The 21,989-nt window shown below is 34.5% G+C and overlaps 3 protein-coding genes across 3 annotated transcripts; all 3 read right to left on the bottom strand.

Annotated features, from left to right (window-relative positions):
• Positions 1 to 725: 725 nt before the first annotated feature.
• On the bottom strand, positions 726 to 1,394 carry LOC139901262 (uncharacterized). Its single transcript, XM_071883989.1, has one exon. The coding sequence runs from the start codon at positions 1,392 to 1,394 to the stop codon at positions 726 to 728; it is 669 nt and encodes a 222-aa protein (XP_071740090.1).
• A 376-nt stretch (positions 1,395 to 1,770) lies between these two features.
• Positions 1,771 to 2,404, bottom strand: LOC139901261 (uncharacterized). Its single transcript, XM_071883988.1, has 2 exons — positions 2,273 to 2,404; positions 1,771 to 2,145 (listed from the first exon to the last, which is right to left on the bottom strand). The coding sequence occupies exons 1-2, from the start codon at positions 2,402 to 2,404 to the stop codon at positions 1,771 to 1,773; spliced, it is 507 nt and encodes a 168-aa protein (XP_071740089.1).
• A 177-nt stretch (positions 2,405 to 2,581) lies between these two features.
• LOC139901260 (uncharacterized) lies at positions 2,582 to 3,931 on the bottom strand. The gene has a single exon (XM_071883987.1). The coding sequence runs from the start codon at positions 3,929 to 3,931 to the stop codon at positions 2,582 to 2,584; it is 1,350 nt and encodes a 449-aa protein (XP_071740088.1).
• Positions 3,932 to 21,989: the final 18,058 nt, after the last annotated feature.

Below are 21,989 nucleotides of genomic sequence, written 5' to 3'. Positions count from 1 at the left end.
GAAGAAGGGTTGATTAACCATTGATGCCATTCTAATTGCTTCTTTTTTCTTGATCGATTTGAGATCCAACTATAACTTTGGGATTGGATTTCGGATAGGATTGTTGCGGGATTTGTAACACCCAGCTTAACATGACCACAATATTGTCCGCTTTGCTCGCAGGCGCACGGCTTTTTCTTGGCGACCACACACGAGAAGCACTTTCCCAGGAGGTCACCCATCCTGTTAGTGCTCTCGCCCGAGCACGCTTAACCATAACGTACTCGCACTTCTACTCAGCCTGTGATCCCAAAACGCGTTGTGTCATTTAAGCGTGAGTATTACTTTATAATCCCATGATCACTCATGTTCGTGGGCGATGTGAGATTTGCCTAGGGTGTTACATTCACCCCCCTTAGGGACTCATCGTCCTCAATGAGGTTTGCCCCACCACCCCCAACGGCACATGATTGGCTCTGATACCATTCTGTAACACCCAGCTTAACATGACCACAATATTGTCCGCTTTGCCCGCAGGCGCACGGCTTTTTCTTGGCGACCACACACGAGAAGCACTTTCCCAGGAGGTCACCCATCCTGGTAGTGCTCTCGCCCGAGCACGCTTAACCATAACGTACTCGCACTTCTACTCAGCATGTGATCCCAAAACGCGTTGTGTCATTTAAGCGTGAGTATTACTTTATAATCCCATGATCACTCATGTTCGTGGGCGATGTGGGATTTGCCTAGGGTGTTACAGGATTCCATTCTTTTTTTGAGAAGACCTTTAGGTTTCGATGTTTCCATGTTGTATAACATACAGTCCATTTGGTTGCTTGCCACAGATAAGAGCCAATGTTTTTACTTGTGAAGGGTTGTTTATTGATTACGGCGTCTTCAATATTAGTAATCGATGAGTTATGAAGGTTCCACCAATTAAGTATAAGTGACCAAATTTGGGATACTTTAAGGCAAAGAACCATGATATGATCGGATGTTTCGATGTCTATGTTGCAAAGTGGGCAGAGGATGGTGTCAAGATCGATGCCCCTTTTGTCCAATTCAACCCTTACCGGTAATTTCTTTTGAACTACTCTCCACGCAAAAATGTGAACTTTTTGTGGAATATATTTGTTGTGCATGACCGAAATATTTGAAGCATGTTGACCGAGTTTTAAGCTATTGATTACTTGAGCTAAGGATTTAGTTGTGTAGATTCCGGAGGGATCGTGAGCGTATTTCCAAGCGTCGGGCCTATCAGACAATGTAACGGATGATATAATGTTGTTGATATCCAAAAGTTCATTAAGGGCCCGACCGGTAGGAGGTCTTATCCAAGACCAATTGCCGCAAGTGACTGATTCAATTTGTGTGATTCTATCCGCGATATAAGCATCTTTATTGGATTCAAGCATGCATAGTCTGTGGAATAAAGTGCTAAAACATTCTGAGCCGCACCAGATGTCTTTCCAGAATTTTATGGATTCACCGTTGCCAAGTTGTTTTGTGATAGATGTGGAGAATGAGGTGCCAGTATTATCCGCAATTCTACCTGCTTTTATAATTTCTTTCCAAACAGTTCTCCCAGAAACGTTCCTTCAAGCATTGTTAGTATCTAACCCGCCCCCCGTCCCATAAATACTAGTAATAATTTTAACCCATAAAGAATTTTTTTCATTTTTAAAATGCCACCACCACTTACATAGTAGTGATATATTTTTACTGAAAAGAGAATCCACATTTAACCCGCCCTTGTCATAAGGGAGAAGTATTTGATCCCATTTAATCCAATTAATTTTGTTTTCCGTTGTGGACCTGCCCCAAAAAAATTTGTCTTTTTGCTTCGAGTAAATTAAGGATGTTTGATGGTGCATGAAAAAGAGAGAAGTAGTAAAGGGGGATGCTACTTAGGATGGATTTAATGAGTGTTAGTCGACCGCCAAAGGAGATGGATTTAGCTTTCCAATCAGAGAGCTTTTTGTCGAATTTTTCGACAATCGGCTTCCAAGAGGAAGCGTGAGAAGTGGGAACACCAATGGGAAGTCCAAGATATGTGAAAGGAGTAGTTCCGGTAGAGCAGTTGATGTATTTCGGCCATATGATCGGTTTCTTGTTTAGATATGCCAATTCCATAGAGTTTACTTTTTTTAAAGTTAACTTTGAGTCCTGAAATTTTTTTCAAAGCATTTTAGGAGTTTGGATATATATTTTGCGTTTCTTTTACTCCATTCACCAAAAAAATTGTATCATCGGCGTATTGAAGGTGAGTTATTGTAATATTATCATTACCAACATTAATACCACGTAGATGGCCATTAGATAGTGCACGTTTGGTTAGGATGTTGAGTCCTTCAGCAACTATGATAAAAAGGAAAGGTGAAATAGGGTCTCCCTGACGAATACCCCTTTCGGGATTAAATTCCATTATGGGGGAGCCATTGATGAGGACTGAAATAGAAGATGATGAGAGGCATGCACAGATGAAACAAATCCATTTTGACCCGAAACCCATGTAATGCATGGTGTCAAATAGAAAGTCCCAATCAATGCAATCAAAGGCCTTTTTGAAGTCGACTTTAAATATGAGTCCTTTGCATTTTTTTCATTTAAGTTCATCGATTATTTCGTTTGCGATAAGTACACTATCAAGGATGTTTCTACCCTTAAGGAATGCAGTTTGCTCACAACCAATGACCTTGTGGATTACTTTAGCAAGTCGGTTTGAAAGAATTTTGGTCAGGATTTTATAATAACTACCAATGAGACAAATCGGTCGATATTCATTTAGGCCAATGGGGTTAGGTTTTTTAGGGATGAGAGTGAAAAAGGAGGCGTTACAACCTTTGGAAATTTCAGTGTTGGTCCAGAACCAATCAAGGTCATTGATCAGATCATTTTTAATGAGGTCCCAATGTTTTTTAAAGAACTTCATGTTGAAGCCGTCAGGACCTGGCGCTTTTGAGTTTTCGCAATCATTGAGAGCATCCCATATTTCTTTTTCGATAAATTTTGATTCTAGGATGATGTTATCTTGTGTTGAGATGTATTCAAGGTGTGATACATTATTGAAAGGACATCGATTTTTATGATTATTGGATTTAAAGATTGACTTGAAGTAACGGAAAGTTTCTTGTTTTATTAAGTGTGGGTCTTCGGTCCACGTTCCATTAATCGAAATACCATGGATGTTGTTTTTATTCGCTCGTCTTTTAATAAAATTATGAAAGTATTTAGAATTTTCATCACCTTCAAGAGCCCATTTAATACGTGACTTTTGTTTTAACATTTTCGTTTTCTTTTTTTCTTTTTTGATATGAAGCATTTTTTCTTCCACCCATTTTAACCTTTCAGTTTCTGTTACGGGTCGGGTTTCCTCAATTTTTTCCCAATCATTAGCCGCTTTTAGGTGATTATGTATTTGGATGTCGAGATTGTCGAGTTGTGTACTATGTTTTCTAAGTTCCATTTTAAAATTTTTTAGTTTATTGCGGAAAATACAATCAGGACGATTATCAATTACAGGAATTGACCAAGCCATTTTTATAATGTTATCCGTATCTTTTAAGTCTAGCCACGTATTGAAGACTCGAATAGGTTTAGGCCCCGAATCTACATACGTATTATGAAGTATTATAGGACAGTGATCGGAGAGGTCTCGGTCAAGATTTTTAGACGAGATGTTAAGCCATATTTTAAGGATATCATCTGAAACTAGAAATCTATCTAATTTGCTAAATTTCATTGTTTTTTCGCAGATTCTAGTGAATTTTTTCCCACCGAGGGGTATGCCAATTAGACCGGATTGGTTGATGAAGTTGTTAAAGTTGTCAGACCACGATTGGTTAAATTCGCAATTCATACGTTCATTTATGTTCCTGACTTCGTTAAAGTCACCAAACAATATGATTGGGATGTTAAGTGAGTTAATGAGGGAGGTTAATTCGTTCCACATTCTATGTTTTTTCGTGGAGGAGTGGGGGCCGTAAACGTTAATAATAGCAATCTCAGAATCGTAACCCACCCACGATCCTTTAATGGCTAAAAAGAATTCACCTTCGGTTGCAAGATCAACGGAGAACACGTTAGTGTCCCAGATTGATGTGCGTAGAGGTGTATACGAAATAGTTATATTTTTACTAGTAAATACTATTAAATACGATACAATTTACATAAGTTATTTATTTATTTATAGAGTGGATATACCTAAACCTTGCTACAACACTTATAGGCACTGTACCTAATCGTACAGTAGTGTAGTTTTTAGTAAGTCCGGTTCGTTCCACAGGGATCTAGCCAAGTTTAACGCTATATTTTTAAAACTATATTTGTAAATATATAAATATATATAAGTAGTATTATTATTATAAAAGGGGGTTTTTTTTACCGTTTAATGACCGGTTTGTCGATTTTAAAGCTTTAGTCGCAGTTAAAACCTAATGTAAAATATTAAAAATAAAACTTAATTTAAAGCGTAAAGTAAATAACGATAAATGAAATTGCGATAAATAAAAGTGCGATAAATAAAAAGTACGATAAATAAAATTGCAATAATTAAAAAGTACGATAATAAAAAGTGCGATAAATAAAATGACAGTAAATAAAAGTGCGATAAAATATGAAATAAAGGAATTATGCTTATTTAAACTTCCATAATCATGATGTTTGACGTGTTGTTTTTAGTTTAGTACCATGGGTTAATTGTCCTTTGTCCTGGATTATTCAATATGTCCATCTGATTTTTGTCCATAACAGTTCATCAATCATAAATATAAAGTGCGAGTGTCCTCGTCAAATTATCCTTATATCCGAAGTCAGATATTCCAACTAATTGGGGACTTAAACTATAATTACACCAATTTTCCTTGTATATAATTCACCCCTGTTTTAATAAGTCTATTAACTATTAATCTATTACCGTGTCCGGTTAAATGAACGATTATTAGTACTTATAAATATCCCGCCCATCGTGTCCGATCGAGTGTATGTGGTTATTTATAGGTACGTCCAATTGTAAATCTTTATATTAAATTAACGAACTATCATTTAATTAAACAAATATAAAGCCCATTAATAGCCCATAGTATAATTTTCACAAGTGTCGTTCTTTTGTCCAAACCCCAATTATGGTACAAAGCCCAATTACCCAATCTTAATATTTAGCCCAACATCACGATTACTTCGTCATTAAATAAGCATAATAATAGCTACGAGACATTAATTTAAAAAGGTTGAACATAACTTACAATGATTAATAATAGCGTAGCGTTACACGGACAGAATTTCGATTTACACACTTACAACATTCGCTAACATACCCTTATTATTATTAATCTTAAAATTAAAATTAAAATTATAATATATATATATATATATATATATATATATATATATATATATATGTATATCTGCGAGAGATAGAGAGAAAAAGATGTGTATCCATTCGACTAAATTCGTTGCTTTTTATAGGATGTGGCTTGCTACAGTGTTCCATGCGATCGCATGGCATTTGTGCCTTCTGTCCATGCGATCGCATGGCCTGGGAATCCAGCTTACAATTGTTTGTTTGCTAGTTTGCCGACGGTTTTATATATAATATAATATATATATAATTTTAAGAATTAATTATATATTATATTATATTCATGTGCATAGTTGACTTGTAATTTTTAGTCCGATGCGTCGAACGTTGAGAGTTGATTCTGGTCCCGGTTTCGGATTTTTGAACGTCCTTGCGTACAATTTAATATCTTTTACTTTGCGTTTCACGTCTTGTACTCTTGTAATTTTGAGACGTTTCACATCAATAATTTGAACCACTTTGATTGTACTTTGTACTTTTTAGCTTTTTGGTCGTTTGCGTCTTCAAATCGTCGAATCTGTCTTTTGTCTTCACCTTTTATTATTTAAACGAATATCACTTGTAAATAGAACAATTGCAACTAAAAGCTTGTCTTTCTTGAGGGATAATGCTATGAAATATATGTTCGTTTTTAGCATTATCAAATATTCCCACACTTGAGCGTTGCTTGTCCTCAAGCAATATAGTCTTGAAATAAAAATACTAGAATCACTTCTTTATTCTTCACACTTTGTCCATCCGTGATTTTAATAAGGCGGTATGAACAATGATAGTAACGTTGTGGTTTACAGTCCCACATGACTTTGAAAATTTAGATCCTTTAAGGAAATTGGATCTTTATGAAAACATTTGATCTTTTGTAAATTCAATCTAGCTTTTACCCTAGATAAGTTTTCTGGAATAACCCTTCACCGGTGTTTGCAAATTGTTTTTGTGGGTTTGGTGGGTTTCAGATTTGAAAATTTTAGCTCAAAACTTGAGGTTTTGTGTCACCCACTTGCTAACCTTGTATTAGGAAAGCAACACGTCCAGTATACTTATTCCGTATATTACCTTTCGGTAAACTACCATCCGGTTGTAAACGAAAGCGTTGAACAAGCAACTGTTAAGGCAATGTCCCGTGACATGCTTCTAATTATGGTCTATATTTGTCGGATGCAATTACTATCCTTTGTAGGAGTAATAGTAAAGATCACCTTATAGTTTTTCGGTCTGGCACAAGGTCCTGTCTTCGACCATGCTATGCAACCACCGTTCTTACGGTTGACACCCGATTTGGTTCAGGTGACCTAATGAATTCCAGGTGAATTCCTAGGATTTTACGTTCAATGGTAATGAACGCATTGAAAATGGGTTTTCAGAAAACAAATCGGTTTGTAATTTTGATCAAAATATTTTCTCGTTCAAGCTCGAGTTTAGATATCATTGAATTCCATGAGTTTGTAATTCTCAATCTTTAAGGTCAATCTCAAGTATTGAGTAATATCAGTCTTAAAAGCTGATTTTTGATCTTTAAGGAGATTATCCTTTCTGGGGATCTGATTCATTAGTCTTATAAGCTAATTTGTACGGTGCCCCCCCATTGTACGAGACAGATCCTCTCATGGTTAGGATACGTCTGACCACTTGGCGACCCTGTTTGATGCTGAGGTCCGTGGATTTCCAGCTGATTTTCGAGAAAACTTTTCAAGGTTTTTCGTAGACTCTACAACTGGTCTGGACGACAACTTCATGACCTAAATCAAGAAGCGCGTTTATTTTTTTTCTTTCGGAAGACTTTACTTCCTTTTAAATTTCATTTATATTACAATAAACTGGGTAAAACTGATTAAAATTGTCCAAAACAAAAGTATCTTTAATTATTTGTACAAAAATATGTGACATATATTCTAAATAACTTGGTAAATTTTTTCCACACTTGGCTTTTATTTCCCTTTCTTTGCTTTTTTATTGTCCTCTATTCCATTTTAAATGAATTCTAACATTTTGGGTTGTTTCTCAATTTATGCCCTTTCCGAGGTAACAATAATTTCGGTGTTAACACCTAGTTTTATCGTTCATAAATTTGTATAAACATGATTTTGAGTTCATTTAATTGAAAATTTTGAAAAATTTTACTAGAATTGGGTAGTAAGTATATAAGACTAGGGCTATTCTTTATTATCAAAGAGCACTAGATTCTAATACAACTACTGCGTTACTAGTATTTTTAATGGTAACCAAGTGTATAAGTAAAAAATTTTAAAAATCTGAAAGAATTTAACCCCTTCCCACACTTAATATCTTGCAATGTCCTCATTTGCAAGAAATCAGTACAATTTAAATTATTAAGGGTGATTAGCGTAGAAAAATGATTAAATTTTACCAAAGTTTTCAAACATATTGGCGTTTGTTTGTTGAATGATAAATGGTGCATATCATTTGTTCATTCAGTCTGTTGGTAATTTGAAATGGGACTTAACATCTCACTTTCAAATCAATTATGAAATATTAGTACAACATAATAAAAATGTTAAAACTTACATAAAAGTATCACAATATTATATGTTTAAACATAAATAAATAAAAATAATAAAAAGATAAAAATCATAGAAATCACCAACAGAACTATATCAATCTGGATAGGGGTTCCAGTTCATGTCGTCAGGCGGGTTCCATGGTTGGTTATAGGTGTACTGATAGGCCTGGTTAGGGTCGTAGAGAGTAAATGGTGGTCGCATATCGGGCTGGTGTGGAGGATAGTAAGCAGGTCGGGTCGGTACGTAGTTATTTGGTACCTGAGGTGATTGCTGGCTCATGATCTGATGCTGATGATAGTGCCATCTATCATGCTGTCGTTTCCTAGAATGCTCGTACACATTCGCGGCTTGCCACTGCTCGTACCGACTATGTCAATCCTGGTTTGTCATTTCTACCTCATCTATACGCTGGTAGACGTCAGTCATAGCCTCCCTAATGACATCCCTAATGTCATCCGGTTCCTCCATTTCCTCATCTGAACCTCTCTCTACCTGTGGATGATGGCCATCATATGGTACTGCCTAATTGCGTCTGCTCTTTAATACCTTAGCACCCTGATAGACCTTCAATCCTAAAGTGTCAACCTGTTCCCTACACACCATCAGTGGACCCCTTTGATCCCTATCTACACCCAAATACTCTCCAATGAGAAGTAACAAAAATACCTCCTCCTATTACTCCCCCGTCCTGTATTCCTGCTACCATTTTGGACAGATAAAAACCAACACAGTAGGGGATATTAACAAAGCTTCTAGTGTTTCGAATACACTTAAGGTAAAATAAATCGTGTAAGGTCATCTTCTCCTTATTTTTACCTCTTTGTGTAATCGAATTAGCTAAAAATCTATGTATAATACGAAGCTCTGCTTTGTTAATATCTAAATAGGAGTGTCTTCCTCCCAGCGTAAAAACATTATAGTTTGACATACGCCTCCAGATGGCGTCCGCGTCAAAATTCTTATCTACCCGCTCCCCATGATAAATAAAATTTATACAATCGGATAGTAGTAATTCACCAGGAGTGTAAATCTGTAAAGCCCTGGCCATGTCCAGCATGGACATCCTGTACATCCTACGGTGAAGTAAAAATCTAAGAAAACATCTATCATCTAACCTAACTACATCTGTATTTAACGCTATAGTACTCATAAGCTCAACACACCATTCCTTATATACAGGCCTACAAATAGTGAATAAACGTTCCCAATCGGGAAAAGAAGAGCTGTCATACCTTTGGATCAGATGCAGTCTAACTGAGTTAACTAGTTGGACCATTTCCAAAGGCTTCCAATCGATTACCCTCGGCACTTCTACATTTTTCGTTACCAGTTTGAATTTGTTACTTTGATATGTCGGGTAATCTCTCCAACTTCGATCAAATCTCAGATTAGGATGCAACTGTTCTTCATGAATCGTTGGGTGTTCTACTATCGGATGAATCGGAAAAATTACGTAGGCATTAACATATTCTTGTTGCGGATCATAATATGGTACGTGTTGATCAGGTTGTTGTTGATGTTCCTGTTGTTGCTCCTGTTCAGGTTCTGGTTCATATTGTGGCTCATATTGCATTTCTGGTTCAGGTTTTGGAGTAGGTTGCCTAGATGATGATGATGCACCACCAGTATCGGTATTTTTCTGTAAAACACATTAAACACAAAATTTGTGCATCTAAATATGCATTAGTGTTAGCAAAATAACAACTTCAAACAATTACAATAACATGTTTAATCAAAATTAAACTTATAAACATTTTCACAATTTTAACAATTCTACACTTTTTCAAAGAAGCATTTATGAAAATGTTTACAAAGTTCATAAGCATTCAACTCAAATAACATGTTAAAATAACCATTACTAGCAATTAAACAAGTTTCAAATGGCATTTACATCAATTTAATCAAGTTCATGAATTTTAGACCTAAAAAGTCCACTTTAATTCTCAAAAATCATATTTAGGATCAAAGTTTGGATCATTTAGCTACCTAAACATGTTACACTACTTAATTTAGCAATAATTAATGACAAAAATCGGCTATAACCTGTTTATATCAAAAAGCCCCAAATTACTCAAGAACACAAACCCTAGATTTCTAAAAATTTTGAAGTTTTTGGCTTCAAATCATGACAAATAGCATCAATCTAGGTTATACATGCATAATATACTAACAATTTAACTCTAATTACACTAGAAATTAACAAAATCAAATTAGGTAAATTATAGCTCAAGAACACTAAAAATCAAATTTAAAGAGGTTTAGGGTGTAATTGTTACCTTTCTTGAAAAACTTCTTAAAAAATTCATGATTAGAGCGGATTATAGCAAGAAATTTGGTGAAAATTGGTGAAAAATGGCGAATTTTTGAGAGGATTTGAGAGTACGTTCATGTATTGTGTGTGTGTTTGTGGACAGAAGCAGAACTCGCAGAGAACTTTTATCCTGCCCAGTTTTTTATCTCCATGCGACCGCATGGATTTAGTGAAGGAACCCCATGCGATCGCATGGGGTCTGTTATTTTTTTTGTTTTTTTTATTATAAAAACCTTATACTTTTAAAACATAAATCAATAAATTTTAAAAATTTGTTTCTTTTTAGGAGTGAGGGCGTTTCGGATCGTTGTCCTAGTCCGCTTCTCGACAAAATTTTAAAATTTGTCACTTTTTAAGCGTCGTTTTAAAAGCAAAGATTTTTGGGTTTTTTTAATGTTTTTGGCCTACTTTAAATCAATAAGATTAAAAATAATGATCACAAAATTTCTCGTCCCGCCCTCGGGTAAAGCAATTTCGGTTCAACGACCTAGTTTTCAACTTACGACGAATTTTTCGAAATCACATTTTTAACTTAATGAAATAAAGTAAATTTTTGTTTTTAAATTCACATCAAAATGCATAAAATTAAAAATTCATATAAATATCATTTTTATACATACCAACTTATATTAAAAATATTAATTTTTCAAATATTTACAAACTTACATATATTGATTTTAAAAATTTTACAATATTAATTTAACATTTATATATTAAATTTAAAAATATGGTAAAAATTAAAATTAAAAATCTTTTTGGTCTTTTATCCCACTTTAATCAATCAAATATTATCAAAAATATACGCCCCTCTTTTCGGTAAAGTAATTTCGGTTCCATAACCTAGTTTTACTCCTGACGAATTTTTGAAATATTTTGGGTTGATTGATTAAAGATATTTATACCTTAAGAATAAACGGTAAATTTTGCAGTGATGTAATAAATTTTTGTATGATATCAATAATTTCGGTTACGCATACCTAATTTTATTGAATACCAATTTAATACTTTATAGCGAACAATTCAGCGTTTATTATCAAAAGGTTAAAAGCAATAAAAATAAAAATTTAAAAACTGTACATACTTACCTGTGAGAAAGAATTCTCAGAGACCTGCTTTAGCCGACTCATAGGAGAGTCGTGTGATTTGATTCTCCATAGCTACATAAGCGTAACCTCGATTCTTCAATATCTTTTCTTCTAAACATATAAACGGTCCTTCTCTGCATAGAGTAACAAATTCGGTATTTGAATATGTTCGATTATTTGAACATTTACCTTCGTGTGACCATTTTTCGCATTTATAACATCTTTCAAGGTGTCGTGCTCTTCTTTTTGTTGCGGACTTTGATTTTCCTTTACCAAAATGTATCTTATGATGATCTTTCCTGAGTTCTTTCCTTACTTCATCACATCTGCTTCTTATTACTGACACCAGGTCACTCGGGAGTGTGTCATTATTACGTTTAGGTATCAAAGCGTGTAGCGTTAGACCATGGTTCAGATCAAAGGAATTCTTCATCTCGTAAAACCTAAAAAAATAAAAATTCAGAATGGGGGGAGAATACTAGTTCTTTAGGGTCTGCTAGGGAAAGACCATTCGGATTCCATTCTCAGAAACTACACGAAAACAGAATATCTAACTCTAACAGAAATAACTATTATCCTAAAAAGATTCGAACATTCCCACACTTAGTTAGCTGTGGTGTCGAAATTGTGATTAACTTCATCTTCAACTTCCATTAGATTAACTATGTAATGTTTAACTCTGTGACCATTAACTTTAAATTCAATCTCATTTGAATTTATTAATTCTACTGTTCCGTATGGAAAAACTCTTTTGACTATGAATGGTCCAGACCATCTTGATTTCAATTTTCCAGGAAATAGCTTGAATCGTGAATTGAAAAGAAGAACTCTATCTCCTTCTTTAAATTCTTTTGAACTTCTGATTCTTTTATCATGCCATTTCTTCGTTCTTTCTTTATAGATTAATGAATTTTCATATGCTTCATGTCTTAATTCTTCTAATTCGTTTAGTTGACTTAACCGTAGACGTCCGACTTCATGTAAATCAAGATTACATGTCTTCAAAGCCCAAAATGCTTTGTGCTCAATTTCTACTGGAAGGTGACATGCTTTTCCGTAAACGAGTCTGAAAGGTGTGGTTCTAATTGGAGTTTTATAGGCTATTCTAAAAGCCCAGAGTGCATCCTCCAATTTCATGGGCCATTCCTTCGAATTTGATCCTACGATTTTCTCTAGAATTCGTTTTAATGCTCGGTTGGTATTTTCAACTTGTCCACTTGTTTGTGGATGATAAGCGGTTGAGATTTTATGAGTTACTCCGTATCTTTTGAGAACTTTCTCAAGTTGATTATTACAAAAATGAGTACCCCGATCACTTATTAAAGCTTTCGGTGTTCGAACCTAGCAAAAAGACGTTTTAAAAAGTTGACTACAACTCGTGCATCGTTAGTTGGGAGAGCTTGTGCTTCCGCCCATTTAGATACATAATCAATGGCAACGAGAATGTAGAGATTATTATGAGATTTTGGAAATGGACCCATAAAGTCAATACCCCAAATGTTAAATACTTCACATACTTGAATGACATTTTGTGGCATTTTCATCACGTTGACTTATTTTTCCGGCCCTTTGACAAGCATCGCAGGATTTGCAAAGAAGGTGTGCGTCATTGAAAATTGTAGGCCAATAGAATCCAGCATCGTAAACTTTTATTGCTGTGAGTTGAGGCCCATAATGCCCTCCTGTTGGTCCTGTGTGACAATGGTTTAAGATTTGACTAGCTTCATCTACGAATACGCATCGGCGTATTATTCCATCGGGACAACTTTTAAACAAATGTGGATCTTCCCAGAAATAGTGTTTTATATCACTAAAGAATTTCTTTCGTTTTTGGTATGACAACCCTTTTTCAAGGAATCCACATACTAAATAGTTTGCATAGTCTACAAATAATGGTATTTCACTATAATCTATCTTCAATAGATATTCATCAGGAAAGTTATCTTGTATGGCCGATTCATTCAGAACTTCTAATTCAGAATTTTCAAGACGAGAAAGATGATCAGTGGCGAGATTTTCTGCTCCCTTTTTGTCTCGGATTTTAATATCGAATTCTTGTAAGAGTAAGATCCAATGGATTAATCATGGTTTGGCATCTTGTTTCGAAAATAGGTATCTAAGAGCAGAATGGTCAGTATAGACCACCGTTTTAGCTAGAACGAGATATGAACGAAATTTATCAAAAGCAAAGACAATAGCAAGGAGTTCTTTTTTTGTAGTTGTGTAATTTGTTTGTTCTCCTTGTAACGTCTTACTAGCGTAATAAATAGGTTGAAATCGTTTTTCAATCCTTTGTCCTAAAACGGCTCCCATTGCAAAATCACTTGCATCGCACATGAGTTCAAACGGTAGATTCCAATTTGGAGTTATCATGATCGGCGCATTAGTGAGTTTTTCTTTAAGAATATTAAAAGATTTCATGCATTCATCTGAAAAGATGAATGGAGCATCCTTTTCTAGGAGTTTATTCATAGGAGTGGCAATTTTAGAAAAATCTTTTATGAAACGTCGGTAAAAACCGGCATGCCCTAGAAAACTCCTAACTCCTCTAACATTGGTGGGATATGGAAGTTTAGCAATTACATCTACTTTAGCTCTATCTACTTCAATTCCTTCCTTTGAAATTTTATGACCAAGAATGATGCCTTCTTTAACCATGAAATGGCATTTCTCCCAATTAAGAACTAGATTTGATTGCTCGCATCTAATAAGCATTCGTTCAAGATTAACTAGACATGTTTCAAAAGTATCACCGAAGACTAAAAAGTCATCCATGAAAACTTCCATGCATTCTTCTATCATGTCGTGAAAAATCGCCATCATGCACCTTTGAAAGGTTGCAGGGGCGTTGCAAAGTCCAAATGGCATGCGTTTATAAGCAAAAGTACTATAAGGGCACGTGAATGTGGTTTTCTCTTGGTCCTCGGGTGCTATTGGAATTTGAAAATATCCGGAAAAACCGTCAAGAAAACAATTGTAACTATTCCCGGCTAATCTTTCCAACATTTGATCAATGAAAGGTAAGGGAAAGTGATCTTTTATGGTGGCGTCATTTAATTTTCTATAATCAATACAAACACGCCATCCTGTTACAGTCCTAGTAGGAATAAGCTCATTTTTTTCATTTGTGATGACAGTCATGCCACCCTTCTTAGGTACACATTGAACTGGGCTTACCCATGGACTATCAGAGATTGGATAAATTAAACCTGCGTCTAGCAGTTTAATAATTTCTTTCTTAACAACATCTTGCATATTAGGATTTAGTCTTCGTTGGCGTTGCACATACCTTTTATGACCTTCTTCCATAAGGATTTTATGTGTGCAATACGAAGGACTTATTCCTTTAATATCATGAATCTTCCATGCAATAGCTGGTTTATGAGCTTTTAGCACAGAAATGAGTTGAGATTTTTCATTTTCAGTAAGAGAAGACGATATTATTACGGGTAATTTAGATTCACCATGTAAATAAGCATATTCCAAATGGTTTGGAAGTGGCTTTAACTCTAATGTCGGTGGTTCTTCTATCGATGATTTATATCGATATCTGTCTTCCTCTTTTAACATTTGAATTTCTTCTGTTGTTGGTTCATATTCATTAGCCATGAGTGCGGCTAACATTTCAGCTTCATCAATTGGTTCAGTTCCTTCTCCTAAAGAACATTCTCCTGTTCCTTGTAATTCTGGAAATTCTTCTAACAATTCTGCATGTGAATCTATAGTTTGAATATAATAACATGTATCATCTGCAGTTTGCGGTTGTTGCATGGCTCTATCAACAGAAAATGTAACACTCTCGTCCTCTATACTTAAGGTCAGTTTTTTACCGAACACGTCTATTATTACTTTAGCCTTGTTTAAGAATGGTCTTCCTAATATGAGAGGAACTCGAGAATCTTCTTCCATATCCAGAATAACAAAATCTACTGGAAATACTAAAGTACCAACTTTAACTATCATGTTTTCCATTATCCCTCTAGGATATTTTACTGATCGATCGGCTAGTTATATGCTTATTCGTGTTGGTTTTAATTCTCCAAGGTCTAGTTTAGCATATAGTGAATACGGCATTAAATTTATACTAGCACCTAAGTCTGCCAATGCTTCTTTTGAACTAAGTGATAATGTTAAAAATGAACATATATTTCATAGCATTATCCTTCCAATATGTAAAGCTTTTAGTTACAATTGTTCTATTTTTATGTAATAATCGTTTAAATAAATAAGTGTGAAGACGAAAGACAAAAATGACGATTTGAAGACACAAATGACCAAAAATCTCAAATGTACAAAATACAATCCAAGTGGTTCAAATTATTGATGAATAATGTCTAAAAATGACAAGAGTACAAGCCGCAAAACGCAAAGTACAAGATATCTAAGCATACGAAAAAGCGTTTGAAAATCCGGAACCGAGACATGAACTAATTATCAACGCACGACTCAACGGAGCTAAAATTACAAGTTAACTATGCTCAAGAATATAATATAATATTTAGATAATTCATAATAAGAATAATAATAAATAATAAAAAGTTGTTAATTGAGCATAGTTAAAGGATCATAAGTGAAAATATTTCAATCGATAATTCAATTCAGTGAATTGAATTATCGTTAGCTACCTTTCCAGCTAACTTTCCACCTTGCTACAGAAATTCATTTTGCCTATAAAATGGAATTCACGGAGGCACCAATAGATACACCTTCACCTCTTCATACTCTTTCTTTCTTTCTTATGTAATTTATATTTATATTTATAATATTAAGTTTAATTTAAGATTAATATAATTGAGTTATTGTAAGAAATGTTTTACGGGTTTTAAAGTCGAAACTCTATGAAATGTCCCGTTCTTATTGATTAAAAACGTTCCATATTAATTGATTTCGTTGCGAGGTTTTGACCTCTATATGAGACGTTTTTCAAAGACTGCATTCATTTTTAAAACAAACCATAACCTTTATTTCATAGATAAAGGTTTTAAAAAAAACTTTACGTAGATTATCAAATAATGATAATCTAAAATATCCTGTTTACACACGACCATTACATAATGGTTTACAATACAAATATGTTACAACAAAATAAGTTTCTTGAATGCAGTTTTTACACAATATCATACAAGCATGGACTCCAAATCTCGTCCTTATTTAAGTATACGACAGCGGAAGCTCTTAATAATCACCTGAGAATAAACATGCTTAAAACGTCAACAAAAATGTTGGTGAGTTATAGGTTTAACCTATATATATCAAATCATAATAATAGACCACAAGATTTCATATTTCAATACACATCCCATACATAGAGATAAAAATCATTCATATGGTGAACATCTGGTAACCGACATTAACAAGATGCATATATAAGAATATCCCCATCATTCCGGGACACCCTTCGGATATGATATAAATTTCGAAGTACTAAAGCATCCGGTACTTTGGATGGGGTTTGTTAGGCCCAATAGATCTATCTTTAGGATTCGCGTCAATTAGGGTGTCTGTTCCCTAATTCTTAGATTACCAGACTTAATAAAAAGGGCATATTCGATTTCGATAATTCAACCATAAAATGTAGTTTCACGTACTTGTGTCTATTTTGTAAATCATTTATAAAACCTGCATGTATTCTCATCCCAAAAATATTAGATTTTAAAAGTGGGACTATAACTCACTTTCACAGATTTTTACTTCGTCGGGAAGTAAGACTTGGCCACTGGTTGATTCACGAACCTATAACAATATATACATATATATCAAAGTATGTTCAAAATATATTTACAACACTTTTAATATATTTTGATGTTTTAAGTTTATTAAGTCAGCTGTCCTCGTTAGTAACCTACAACTAGTTGTCCACAGTTAGATGTACAGAAATAAATCTATAAATATTATCTTGAATCAATCCACGACCCAGTGTATACGTATCTCAGTATTGATCACAACTCAAACTATATATATTTTGGAATCAACCTCAACCCTGTATAGCTAACTCCAACATTCACATATAGAGTGTCTATGGTTGTTCCGAAATATATATAGATGTGTCGATATGATAGGTCGAAACATTGTATACGTGTCTATGGTATCTTAAAATTACATAATATACAATACAAGTTGATTAAGTTATGGTTGAAATAGATTTGTTACCAATTTTCACGTAGCTAAAATGAGAAAAATTATCCAATCTTGTTTTACCCATAACTTCTTCATTTTAAATCCGTTTTGAGTGAATCAAATTGCTATGGTTTCATATTGAACTCTATTTTATGAATCTAAACAGAAAATGTATAGGTTTATAGTCGGAAAAATAAGTTACAAGTCGTTTTTGTAAAGGTAGTCATTTCAGTCGAAAGAACGACGTCTAGATGACCATTTTAGAAAACATACTTCCACTTTGTGTTTAACCATAATTTTTGGATATGGTTTCATGTTCATAATAAAAATCATTTTCTCAGAATAACAACTTTTAAATCAAGGTTTATCATAGTTTTTAATTAACTAACCCAAAACAGCTCCCGGTGTTACTACGACGGCGTAAATCCGGTTTTACGGTGTTTTTCGTGTTTCCAGGTTTTAAATCATTAAGTTAGCATATCATATAGATATAGAACATGTGTTTATTTGATTTTAAAAGTCAAGTTAGAAGGATTAACTTTTGTTTGCGAACAAGTTTAGAATTAACTAAACTATGTTCTAGTGATTACAAGTTTAAACCTTCGAATAAGATAGCTTTATATGTATGAATCGAATGATGTTATGAACATCATTACTACCTTAAGTTCCTTGGATAAACCTACTGGAAAAGAGAAAAATGGATTTAGCTTCAACGGATCCTTGGATGGCTTGAAGTTCTTGAAGCAGAATCATGACACGAAAACAAGTTCAAGTAAGATCATCACTTGAAATAAGATTGTTATAGTTATAGAAATTGAACCAAAGTTTGAATATGATTATTACCTTGTATTAGAATGATAACCTACTGTAAGAAACAAAGATTTCTTGAGGTTGGATGATCACCTTACAAGATTGGAAGTGAGCTAGCAAACTTGAAAGTATTCTTGATTTTATGAAACTAGAACTTTTGGAATTTATGAAGAACACTTAGAACTTGAAGATAGAACTTGAGAGAGATCAATTAGATGAAGAAAATTGAAGAATGAAAGTGTTTGTAGGTGTTTTTGGTCGTTGGTGTATGGATTAGATATAAAGGATATGTAATTTTGTTTTCATGTAAATAAGTCATGAATGATTACTCATATTTTTGTAATTTTATGAGATATTTCATGCTAGTTGCCAAATGATGGTTCCCACATGTGTTAGGTGACTCACATGGGCTGCTAAGAGCTGATCATTGGAGTGTATATACCAATAGTACATACATCTAAAAGCTGTGTATTGTACGAGTACGAATACGGGTGCATACGAGTAGAATTGTTGATGAAACTGAACGAGGATGTAATTGTAAGCATTTTTGTTAAGTAGAAGTATTTTGATAAGTGTATTGAAGTCTTTCAAAAGTGTATAAATACATATTAAAACACTACATGTATATACATTTTAACTGAGTCGTTAAGTCATCGTTAGTCGTTACATGTAAGTGTTGTTTTGAAACCTTTAAGTTAACGATCTCAATTAATGTTGTTAACCCATTGTTTATTATATCTAATGAGATGTTAAATTATTATATTATCATGATATTATGATATATTAATATATCTTAATATGATATATATACATTTAAATGTCGTTACAACGATAATCGTTACATATATGTCTCGTTTCGAAATCCTTAAGTTAGTAGTCTTGTTTATATGTATATAATTCATTGTTAATATACTTATGGAGATACTTACTTATCATAATCTCATGTTAACCATATGTATATCCATATATATATATCGTCATGTCGTTTTTACAAGTTTTAACGTTCGTGAATCGCCGGTCAACTTGGGTGGTCAATTGTCTATATGAAACATATTTCAATTAATCAAGTCTTAACAAATTTGATTGCTTAACATGTTGGAAACATTTAATCATGTAAATATCAATCTCAATTAATATATATAAACATGGAAAAGTTCGGGTCACTACAGTACCTACCCGTTAAATAAATTTCGTCCCGAAATTTTAAGCTGTTGAAGGTGTTGACGAATCTTCTGGAAATAGATGCGGGTATTTCTTCTTCATCTGATCTTCACGCTCCCAGGTGAACTCGGGTCCTCTACGAGCATTCCATCAAACCTTAACAATTGGTATCTTGTTTTGCTTAAGTCTTTTAACCTCACGATCCATTATTTCGACGAAAAACTTCGATGAATTGAAGTTTTTCATTGATTTGGATTTCATCTAACGGAATAGTGAGATCTTCTTTAGCAAAACATTTCTTCAAATTTGAGACGTGGAAAGTGTTATGTACAGCAGCGAGTTGTTGAGGTAACTCAAGTCGGTAAGCTACTGGTCCGACACGATCAATAATCTTGAATGGTCCAATATACCTTGGATTTAATTTCCCTCGTTTACCAAATCGAACAACACCTTTCCAAGGTGCAACTTTAAGCATGACCATCTCTCCAATTTCAAATTCTATATCTTTTCTTTTAATGTCAGCGTAGCTCTTTTGTCGACTTTGGGCGGTTTTCAACCGTTGTTGAATTTGGATGATCTTCTCGGTAGTTTCTGGTATAATCTCCGGACCCGTAATCTGTCTATCCCCCACTTCACTCCAACAAATTAGAGACCTGCACTTTCTACCATAAAGTGCTTCAAACGGCGCCATCTCAATGCTTGAATGGTAGCTGTTGTTATAGGAAAATTCTGCTAACGGTAGATGTCGATCCCAACTGTTTCCGAAATCAATAACACATGCTTGTAGCATGTCTTCAAGCATTTGTATCGTCCTTTCGCTCTGCCCATCAGTTTGTGGATGATAGGCAGTACTCATGTCTAGACGAGTTCCTAATGCTTGCTGTAATGTCTGCCAGAATCTTGAAATAAATCTGCCATCCCTATCAGAGATAATAGAGATTGGTATTTCATGTCTGGAGACGACTTCCTTCAAATACAGTCGTGCTAACTTCTCCATCTTGTCATCTTCTCTTATTGGCAGGAAGTGTGCTGATTTGGTGAGACGATCAACTATTACCCAAATAGTATCAAAACCACTTGCAGTCCTTGGCAATTTAGTGATGAAATCCATGGTAATGTTTTCCCATTTCCATTCCGGGATTTCAGGTTGTTGTAGTAGACCTGATGGTTTCTGATGTTCAGCTTTGACCTTAGAACACGTCAAACATTCTCCTACATATTTAGCAATATCGACTTTCATACCTGGCCACCAAAAATGTTTCTTAAGATCCTTGTACATCTTCCCCGTTCCAGGATGTATTGAGTATCTGGTTTTATGAGCTTCTCTAAGTACCATTTCTCTCATATCTCCAAATTTTGGTACCCAAATTCTTTCAGCCCTATACCGGGTTCCGTCTTCTCGAATATTAAGATGCTTCTCCGATCCTTTGGGTATTTCATCCTTTAAATTTCCCTCTTTTAAACTCCTTGTTGCGCCTCCTTTATTTGAGTAGTAAGGTTAGTGTGAATCATTATATTCATAGATTTTACTCGAATAGGTTCTCTGTCCTTTCTGCTCAAGGCGTCAGCTACCACATTTGCCTTTCCCGGGTGGTAACGAATCTCAAAGTCGTAATCATTCAACAATTCAATCCACCTACGCTGCCTCATATTCAGTTGTTTCTGATTAAATATGTGTTGAAGACTTTTACAACAACAACAATACCCAATCCCGCGCCTGCGAGGTATGGGGGAGGTAAGGTGTAGACAATCCTTCCTCTACCCTAAACTAGAAGAGAAGTCATTTCTGTTACCACGAGTCGAGAGAATTCTCCACCCACGGTAAAGGAAATTCATCCCCCTCTCTACTCCAGGGTAGAGAGATTGCTTCCGTGAGGACCTCCGGCTAAAAAAAGACTCTTTTTTTTTTTTTTTTAAACTAGAAAATAGAAATTAAAAAATAAATTAAAACATACAAAGATAAATAAAAAATAATAATAAAAATAATAATAATAATAATAATAATAATAATAATAATAATAATAATAATAATAATAATAATAATAATAATAATAATAATAATAATAATAATAATAAAATATAGGGGGGACGCCATGAAAATGGTAGAATCAGATTTTCATGGGGTTTAAAGCATGCCTAAGAATCAATTTAGGCTCTGAGCGGCAGTCAAGACGCCACTAAAACGACGCTTGTCGTTGCCTTAATAAATAGAGCCAAAAGACCTTGTGGACAGCAACTCGAGGGCATGCCGGGTGGAAGTTGTTGCGCAAGCAAAGAGCCAACCACCCTTAGCAAACCAAAAACCACTCATGCACCTTTACGGTAGACACCCCCGAAACCACCCAACTAAAAGGAACCAACCAAGCTCTAGAGCAAGGGAAGTCGTCCTCAGCCATAATGGTCCCAAGATGCACCGAGCGATGCGAATCACTTGATCATACATACATGCATACATACGTACATACATACACACATACCTAAACCTACATACACACCAGACATACCTACGTAAATACATGAGACATACCTACGTACAAGTATGAAACATACCTACGTACATACATACATGCATAAAGCCACACATACAACCATACATACATAGCATAAACACCCAGTCCTACATAAACCTATTAGCAAAACATACATAC

This window comes from Rutidosis leptorrhynchoides, chromosome 3 (assembly GCF_046630445.1).
Source record: "Rutidosis leptorrhynchoides isolate AG116_Rl617_1_P2 chromosome 3, CSIRO_AGI_Rlap_v1, whole genome shotgun sequence".
NCBI lineage: Eukaryota > Viridiplantae > Streptophyta > Magnoliopsida > Asterales > Asteraceae > Rutidosis > Rutidosis leptorrhynchoides.
This window is presented reverse-complemented; position numbering and strand designations above follow the sequence as displayed.